General features: G+C 36.6%; 1 protein-coding gene across 1 annotated transcript; it reads left to right on the top strand.

The window, feature by feature from the left end:
• The first annotated feature begins 8048 nt into the window (after nt 1-8048).
• On the top strand, nt 8049-9912 carry LOC110879557 (aldehyde oxidase GLOX1). Its single transcript, XM_022128029.2, has one exon. It carries the CDS (start codon nt 8066-8068, stop codon nt 9692-9694), a length of 1629 nt encoding a protein of 542 aa, XP_021983721.1. The 5' UTR covers nt 8049-8065; the 3' UTR covers nt 9695-9912.
• Nucleotides 9913-10390: the final 478 nt, after the last annotated feature.

Raw genomic sequence — 10390 nt, 5'->3', positions numbered from 1 at the left:
ATGGTTGTATGTTTGGTGTCGAAGGATAAGGCATCGAAGGATTGTGTATATCCTTCGATGAGCTCGAAAGATATCCATCGATAGATGAAGATGGACCTCGAAGGATATGTCATCCTTCGAGGTATATGTGTATCTTTCGATAACTGGATGATCGACAGATGATCTATCGATCGGTCAGTTTGATCCTTCGACCATACAACCTGTGTTGGGTATAAATACCAACACTTTGTCATTTGCAAACCTAAGAGAGAATAGGGGAGCTCATTTGAGAGTTCCCTGTGAGCTTCAGTGTGTCTGGGAGAGATCACCACTTGATCTCTCCCCGAATGTATACTCCTTTGGTATTAGTTCGGTTATCATGTAATCGGGCCGACTTGTAATGTTTTACTACCGGATTAATACAAAGTTGTTTGTTTATCATCTCTTATCTCTTCCATCTTTGAACATAATCACGAAAATCACGGTTTTGATCCCGAAACCCGGACCTACAATTGGTATCAGAGCCATGGTGCCCGATTTAGTAAATCTAACCGTTTACTAAGTCACATGTGCTCTAGATCTGTGATTTTTGTGCGTTTTTGTTCAAGATGTAAAAATGGTGAAAATGAGAAAAACTCAGATCTGGACCCGAATATTCAGATCTGTGCTAAAACGAGTGTTGGGTTTTATGTTTTTCTCCTAAATACTCAAGTTTTCATCATCAAAAATTATCTACAAAGTGTTTCATCAAATCTGCAAATTTTACACAGTCCTGTGTTCTTGATGTTCTTGATACCTTCAAACTGCGAAAGATGAAAAAAAATTCAGTGATGTTTTTCGAAAGTTCAAAGAGAATTCGAAAGGTCATTTTGATGTTTCGAAGGATCATTTTGTTTTTCGAAAGGTCATCTTTTGTTTTGAAAGATCAACTAATTCAAAAGCCCAACAACTTTGAAAGATCACCTTTACCCCCAAATGTTTCGAAGGGTCATCTTTACCTTTTGAAGGATCAGATTCAACTGATTTCGAAGGGTCACTTACAACCCCGAAAGATCAAGCAGTACTTCAAAGGATCATCTTAATCCCCAACAATTTCGAAGGATCAATTTTAAATAAAGCCCAAATAAAAGTCAAAGCCTACAAACAAGTCTTCGGCCCAAATGAAGAGTTTACGGCCCAGCTCACAAATCTGTTATAATCTTTCATTAACTCAACATATGAGACAAGCTTGTGACATCACCATGACATCACAATGATGATGTCATGGTGAGGTGTAAACGGGAATGGGTTTGCGGCGCTCCGTGCTTCGCGTGTCGAACTCTGGGGCGCACGACGGAGGAATGTCGTGACGTCGGGTTTGAGCCGGACCTAACCGTGTCGAAACCGAGTCGAACCGAGCCGAGTCGCGTCCACACAAAGTGTATCAAAGTGAAAATCTAGCGCCTAAAGTTATATTTTGCTAGGTTTTTCTATTGGGCCCATTTGGTGTGAAATTAAAAAAAAAAAAAAGGATCCATTGGAACAAAGGTTTTTGATGCAGATAGGGGTCGGGTGTTCGTGAAAGTTATTTGAGTTGATTTTTAACATCAAATTCATACGAATTTGTGAGCGCGCGGGGTGATGTGGCATGATGAAAACAAGATATGATGAAAACTTGATTTTTGAAAAATGTGGGGTAGTCACGGTTACCAATGCAAATGGCAAAAATGGTGACGCGACTATTATGGGCCAAAAACAACACGGTATGTTCGCTTCCGCACGTCAATATTTATGATTGTTACCGGTTATTCGGAAATGTTCGAAAGCATTTTGTTTATTGTCATATTCTCGCATTTGAAAACGAACGTATGAACCTGGAACGTCTATACCGGTCCTAACGAGTTCACAAAGTCTTTGGGGGGATACAAGTCGGATCCTACGGGGTACTAGGCGAAATTTCTTTATCAACTAGAATATACAATGAAGAAATCTTTTTGTTTATTGTCATATTCTCGCATTTGGTAACGAATGAATGAACCTAGAATGTCAATACCGGTCCTAACGAGTTCACAAATTCTTTGGGGGGATACAAGTCAGATCCTACGGGGTACCAGGGGACGTTCTTATTCAACTAGATTATGCAAAGAAGAAAGTCATGTTCGTGAATTTTCGGAACCGAGAACATTCAATGAAGATTGATGACAGTTCCGCTCAGTGGAGGGAATTTGTAAACATTTGACGACAGTTTCTTTGAAGTGGAAAGAATCTATTAAGGTTTAGAGATTTTACCAAAGAAATGGGGGGATAAAAATTTTCATATGTTGAATTTCTTCGGTAAATTTCTAAACGCAATCACAGGTGGTAGAGTTTGTGATTTTCTGGTGATACAAACGGTTCTGCGTGGAATGTTTTGCACAGACACATATTTGAGGATTTTAATTAATTCTCCAGCCAGCGTGAAGGGTTTTGCACGGAAACATACAGGTATCTAAAGTCGACAGTTGTTTCAAAGCGCTGTTTACTGAAGACCTGGGGAATCTTTATGGAAGTTGATAGTTCAAGGCTGAAGACCTGCAGGATTCGGTTTTGGGTTTGATGTTTCTTTGGGATTTTACAGGGATCTGGGGGTAACTCAATTCGTTGAGTTTGCAAACGATGTACTTGGTCAAGCTGACTTCCTGAGTACTGATGCTGAAGATCCGTAGTGCATTACGTGGTCAACTTCACAAAGGCGAGACAATGAGATCTGGATGTAGTTCAACTAAGCGTGCCGTTTGGTTGAGCTTGCAAGGGATACACTTGGTCTAGCTGACTTTCCTGAGTGTTGATGCTGAAGATTAAAGTGCATTACTTGGTCGATTCCACAAAGACGGTTTACAGAAGACAGTTCACCAGAAATCTCTATCAATGTAGTATGCTTGAAGATCAAGACTTGATGCAGTTTTTTTAAAGAATGGAACCCTTATCAAATGCCGGTTGGAGTATTGGAAGATCAGCGGAAGATCGGTCAATTGAGCCTTTTGAGGAAATTGCACAACAGCCAACACGGATACGCGTACTTTGAGGGGGAAATATTATACAAGGAGCATCAAGATACTACTTACCTGGATCATCGGTCAAGGGGGAATTTGTTACCACAGAGAAGATGAATACTTGACTGAAGATCGATTGCAGTTGCATTTTCAGCATTCGACAGCAACGGACAAGGGGGAATTTGTTGATGCAGATTTTGTGTCCGATGCTTGTCGAATAGATTAGTTATTATTGTACACTGAATTTGTAATAGTTAGTGAAACGGTCAAACAAACGTGTATAGACCCGCTCGTTTGAAGTGGTCAAACGAGAGGGTTATTTGGTTGACCGTGTGGGTTTTGCTAGACAAATTATGGTTGTATGTTTGGTGTCGAAGGATAAGGCATCGAAGGATTGTGTATATCCTTCGATGAGCTCGAAAGATATCCATCGATAGATGAAGATGGACCTCGAAGGATATGTCATCCTTCGAGGTATAGGAACTGGATGATCGACAGATGATCTATCAATCGGTCAGTTTGATCCTTCGACCATACAACCTGTGTTGGGTATAAATACCAACACTTTGTCATTTGCAAACCTAAGAGAGAATAGGGAAGCTCATTTGAGAGTTCCCTGTGAGCTTCAGTGTGTCTGGGAGAGATCACCACTTGATCTCTCCCCGAATGTATACTCCTTTGGTATTAGTTCGGTTATCATGTAATCGGGCCGACTTGTAATGTTTTACTACCGGATTAATACAAAGTTGTTTGTTTATCATCTCTTATCTCTTCCATCTTTGAACATAATCATGAAAATCACGGTTTTGATCCCGAAACCCGGACCTACATCAGCATGAAAATCCTCGGTTTTGCTATGGATTTGCTACGAAATTCATTTGCGACGGAATATTCGTAGCAGAATGGTAGCAAAATGTGTCCGTAGCTAATCCATAGTTAATTCGTAGCAAAATTTGCGACTGATTTTCCCCGTAGCAAAACTTCATAGCAAATGCCTTTTTTTGTAGTAGTGAATACCATGTCAGCTGCCACGTCACCAAAAAATGTCACATTAGCTGCACACATTATACGCCACATCAGCAAAAAATGGCCACGTCAGATGTCATGTCAGCTAAAACTAAGTGGGTTAGCGTTCAGTTAGTTAGGGAGTGTTATCGGCTAATAAGTTGAAAGTTGGGAGTGCTGGTGTACAAATCAAAAGTTGGAAGTGTTATCTGCCAATTGATGAAAGTTGAGGTTATTTAAATCCAATATCCCATATAAATTGTACAACGAAAATAGAAAAGAAAACAACGCTAACTATGTTTTATAAAAAAGGAAAATAAAAGATTAGATTCTATTTATCTAAGAAATTGGAAGAAGAGAAAAAAAATAAGGTAAAAAGCAACATAAAAATAAGGTAAATGAATAGTATTGTGACGGCTTGTTGGTGTATTTGGACGGCTAGAAACGTCAAGCTCTTCTGGATCATAATGGCTATGGTTACTAAAGTTGTGGAAGACACTAAATCTCTTGGCTTTTTTTGGATGAGGAATAGATCGTCTTTTAGGCTTATGTCTTGTAATAATTGGTATAAATTTGATTTTTTATGTATCGTTTATTTGTTGTATTTTTCTATAAATTAAACTAAATTAGGTTCTCTTTTTATTCTTTCTCTAAAGCACTATTTAAAAATTTAAAATGTTCAGATTTATAATTTAATTACATTAATTTCCCCTATATTAATTCACAAATAGGTTTTGTGAGGTAAATATACTATTCAATTTTGTACAAGTCACCATAGCCTTTGAGTACAATTAGCAAAAGCACCTTTCATTTCAACCTACTTTACCAAGTTTTGGTTTGTTTGTAAGAGTTACAATTCATTTTTTTTACAATTTTCACACTTATAGTTTTTTATATTTTACACCTTTGTCACAAAACCTTTTTCATTTTTACTCAAACACTTTTTTACTTTCAACTTTGGTCTCATATACTTTTCATTTTTTTCAAAGTTGTCGTTTTGCGTTTGAATCTAAAGTTTGTTAGTTAACACACTACAACGTGCATGTGTGGTTAAAGTTTTTATGTTATTTTGTTTTGCGGTTTAACGACCCTATGGAAATGTATGGGTCCTAAGTCGACTTGGTTATTCTTTTATATGTTTAACGTTTCACTCTAATCTATGCAAGTTGACACGCTGCAACGCGTGTGCATGGTCGAACGTTTTTACTTCTACTTTTGGTTCGATTTAACAATCCCGCCGCAAAGCGCGGGTCCTAAAGACTAGTTGTTTATTAAACTTAATAATTCACCATTTAATTTCAAGTAATTTTAATCTATATCCTTTATTTTAAATTCTTTTATTTAAATTTTAAATTATACAGGAAGTTCATTTAAAATGTATATATTTAGATTTTTGGTTAAAAGTTATTTATCAACTTTAAAAAGTATTTAAATGTAAAGTATTCATTTGATTAATTCTTGAACCATTATTATATATCTTTATGGAAGTTAACTAAAACTTTAAAATATACAATGACTCATCTGGTGATTGGTTTGGTAGTGTTTGACATTCTATCAATCTTCATTCTCTTATTATATATACCAGTTCAAATGAGCAGCAAGGTCTAACCTACGTGCAGGGAGCAAACAAACATACGAGGAACACAAATTTTAAAATGGATAAGCAATGGACTACCACTTTTTTTTTTTTTTTTAATATTCTATGCCAATACTTTATTAGTTTTGTAACAGCAAATGCCCGCAATATGCCGAACTATAAAATATGTTAAAAATCACAGTTAGGTGAGTAAATTATCGAATTTTCAGATCTCTTGTATTATACCTAGCAAGATGAAGAAATCTTTCAATAATTTTCCTTTGTATTGTTTACATGGCTTGCTCCAACTTGACCATCATATAGCGAAGTATCAAGAGGCGTCTCTGAGAATTCACAAACCCTGTTCGAGCTTGTAAAAATGTGCCCTTCCGTTATGATTTGTTATTATTTAAAAAAAAAAAAATCAAATTAGTATTGGGTTCAATAAACCTAATTCCAAGTGGGCTAAATTCTAAACCATAAAAAATGATTTGTAAATAGGTCTATATTGAAAGTGGAATGTGTTTACTATTTAGAAAAAATAACATATACGTATCGGATTTTTTTTTAAATCACATGCCCCTCGAAATCGCGGGCTTGTGCAGAGGTCCTCCCTGCACACCATCAAAGCCTCCCATGGAAGTATGTAATAGACATTTGTTAGTTACTTTATCTGGTTGGGTGAGGAGTTTTCCTCAATGAGGTAACTAATTATATATATAGCTTTGCATTCGAGATAAATCTTTTTTCTGTAAGCAATAGAATGGCTTTTGGTTAGATCGTAGTTGTCCAGTGGATTTGTCTAATTCAATAGAAACGACTGAAAAACTATAAAAAGAACAAGAAAAAAAAAATTATAAGCCAAATAAAATTATGAATAATCAAGCTCGTGAACCACCGGAAAAGAACCACAAAAGCCGCCATTAACTACCAACACTACAAGGGTTTCACCCTATAGAAATGACATATAGAACCATTGTGGATCTCTATGAGAGCACAACTAAAATTTCGAGAAGCTCCATAGAGTGAAGAAGATGACACAAATATTTAACGTGGAAAATAAAATACACAATAACATGTGGTACTTGTTCGATTATAGGTAAAATAAGCGTGATGTTTCAGGGAGTTCCGTGAACAATCACGAACTGTTCATGAACGTTTATCGAACGAGATTTTATGTTCGTGTTCGTTTGTTAAGAAAATGAACTTATTCGTGTTCGTTTGTTAAATTTAGGCAACGAACAAAAATAAACCTTGATGAACACAAATGAACACAAACTAATGTTGATAAACACAAATGGAAACAAACGAACACAAACAAGCATTCATGAAGATAATATATTTTATGCACTTACTCTTATTGAATATTTTATTTTGTTGGAATTTTGAAGTATTTAAATAAAATATAAAAACTAAAAACACTAAGGAATTATTGAACACAAACGAACACGTTACCGAACGTTCACGAACATAAATGAACGAACACAACCTCTGTTCATGTTCGTTCATTTAACTAAACGAACGAAATTTCTTGTTCATGTTTGTTTGTTTAATAAGCGAACGAACACAAACGAACTTCCCGCCGAACGATTCACGAACTGTTCACCAAACGTTTGATTCGTTTGCAGCCCTAGGTATAACATTTATTCAATTCGGTTTCTAGATACATGAAATTAAAATTTTATAGTATATTAGTATACAAGTGGCCGTGATATATTAACTATAAGATCAACTTTTAAGAGTTAAACATATAATTCAAACTTTCTCAATAGATTTATTGATTGCATTTTGCATTATCAACAGATTTGGTGTTTAGCGATTCCGTTAGTTTAATCAATATAAAAGAATTATATACGTATATTGTCATAATGTACCGGAGGCCAAAAAGCTTGTTATGCATGTTTTAACATAACTATATAAGTATATTTATAATTTACTATAATATATCAATATCAACTAGAAACTTATCTATAACCAGATGCATGGCCCTTGTAAAGGAAATCAAATTTAAGATCATTAATATATACTATTGGTAGCTACTGGGAATTTGGTGGTGTTTGACATTCGAAACTTTAATCTTTTGCTTCTAATATAGAAAAGAAAATTATATGTACATTAAGCCCTTAGACTTCAATAACAAAGTAGTTATACATGTACCAGCAAAAGAATGTGTCCTTTTATATATTCTTATAATTCAAAATGTTGGGTTGTTTCCTCGAGTTCGCCAATGATTAGAAGTAGTTCAAGCTGCAATTAATCCAACCCGTCCATAATAAACATGCCCAATAAATTAAAATATTTCCCATTCCATGCATTTACCCTGTCTATGAACCACCAATTTGACTATATTTTCTTATTCTTTTATTTTCTTAATGCTTTTATAAGGACAAATTGAGCATAATTCTCTAGCGCATCAGCTAGTATTTAAAGCAATCTCCGTCTCATCCAGTATACACAATAACCTTACTAAACAAAACAAACACTAGCTTAAATCATGGCTTTCTCCACCATCTTACTTTATCATCATCTTCTCATTTTAGTTCTCTTTCTCCTTCATGCCCCACCGTGTCCTGCTGCTGGTGGATCATGGTCCATCCTCCTCCCAAGCATAGGCATATCAGCCATGCACATGCAACTACTTCCCAATGACCGTGTTGTAATGTATGATCGTACCGACTTTGGTGTCTCCAACATCTCTCTTCCAAATGGCAAGTGCCGCCCTAACTCCACTGATTGCTCTGCGCACTCTGTCGAGTATGATGTTATTTCCAATACCATACGTCCACTCATGGTGCTCACTAATGTGTGGTGTTCTTCAGGAACATTAATGCCTGATGGCAGGTTAGTCCAGACTGGAGGATGGGCTGATGGTTACCGTAGGGTCAAAATTTATAAGTCGTGTAGCAAATGTGATTGGAAAGAGATACCAAATGGGTTGAACCAACAAAGATGGTATGCGACCAATCACTTATTGCCTGACGGGCGACAAATTATCATTGGCGGTCGCCAAGCATTTAACTATGAATTCTACCCCAAGATGTCGGCCTCTGAAAATTCACCTAGCTTTCCATTTTTGGTTCAGACAAATGATCCTAATGTTGAGAATAATTTATACCCATTTGTATTTCTCTATCCGGACGGGAATTTGTTTGTTTTTGCCAATAACCGTGCTATCTTATTTAACTACTCTAAGAACCAAGTTGTCAAGACTTACCCGACAATGCCCGGTGGGCAACCAAGGAACTACCCCAGCACTGGCTCTGCGGTACTACTCCCTTTGCGACTCAAAAAGGGGATTGTCGAATCTGTTGAAGTATTGGTTTGTGGCGGCGCACCCAAAGGAGCATTCGCTAATGCAAATAATGGAAGATTTGATGGAGCTCTAGATACTTGCGGGCGTATCAAAATATCTGACCCAAATCCTCAGTGGGTCATGGAGACAATGCCTTTGGCTCGAGTCATGGGTGACATGTTGTTGCTTCCTAACGGCCATGTCTTGATCATCAACGGTGCCTCAGCAGGGGTTGCCGGGTGGGAGCTTGGTAGGAACCCCGTTCTTAGCCCTGTAACTTATAGACCTGATAACCAAATTGGGTCTAGATTTGAGGTGCAAAATCCAAGCACAAAACCAAGAGTGTACCATTCCACAGCGGTCCTACTGCGAGATGGTCGGGTTCTTGTTGGTGGAAGCAACCCTCACGACAAATATGTGTTCACAAACGTGCTTTATCCAACTGAACTAAGCTTGGAGGCATTTTCTCCTTCTTATTTGGATTCAAGCTCTTCTTCTTTACGCCCCAGGATTTTATCACCAAAGAGTAAAACTAAGATACGCTACGGAAAACGGGTTGATGTTACATTTATGGTATCAGGAGGTGTAGATCTGAAATCGGTCGTCGTGACATTGGTGTCTCCATCATTTAACACACACTCATTTTCTATGAATCAAAGGTTGTTGGTTCTCGATAGCGGTAACTCCACCAAAGCTCTAGGAAAGTCTACTTATAAAGTAAGTGTGACAGCACCTCCATCCGGTAACTTTGCACCATCCAGTAACTATATACTATATGTGGTTCACAAAGAAATTCCAAGCACAGGCATTTGGGTCCGAATGCAACGATAAAAAAATCCAAACTACTATTGGGGTTTCCTTTTTTTTTATATATATATATTTATCATGCAGTCGTTTATTTTCTTTTTAATTCAAACAAATCTCTTCGCACATAAATTTATTACAAGTAAATTTTGTTTGTAAATCACTTGACCACATAGGTACATTTGGTATCCGGAGATTATTTGTTTTTAATGCCATCTTAATGAAATTGTTACCTCTTGAGTCAACTATAAAGTTGAAATCACAACCCTAAAGTTAAACATGAAACTTGACACATTTAGGACACATATGGGTTTAAGTAATCGGGTATGGGATTATTTTCTATTTTTTGAAGGTTTGGTATGGGTGTGAGATTTAGTAATACACCCTTTACACGACCCGGTTACCCTATAATATATACCCATTTACCCAAAGCATGCATGATATTGTGAATATATATGACTAAATAATCTATAAGCACCCAAAGTTAGTATCATTGAAGAGATGAAGATGTGTAACTCATCCTAATAAAATTTTGACTGAAACGAAAGGTTATTATTTAATTAGTTATTCGAATTTCTATGACCTTTTCTAATACATAGTTTGCAAAATGTAATTGATTAATGGTTACTCAAAAGACAACGGGTTTTGTGTTTGTACACCCAATGTGTCTTTTTAATAAACTAACGGGTTTACCTGAAATCTGTTAGCAAACCTGTAGGTCCC

Source organism: Helianthus annuus, chromosome 9, assembly GCF_002127325.2.
Source record: "Helianthus annuus cultivar XRQ/B chromosome 9, HanXRQr2.0-SUNRISE, whole genome shotgun sequence".
Lineage (NCBI taxonomy): Eukaryota > Viridiplantae > Streptophyta > Magnoliopsida > Asterales > Asteraceae > Helianthus > Helianthus annuus.
This window is presented reverse-complemented; position numbering and strand designations above follow the sequence as displayed.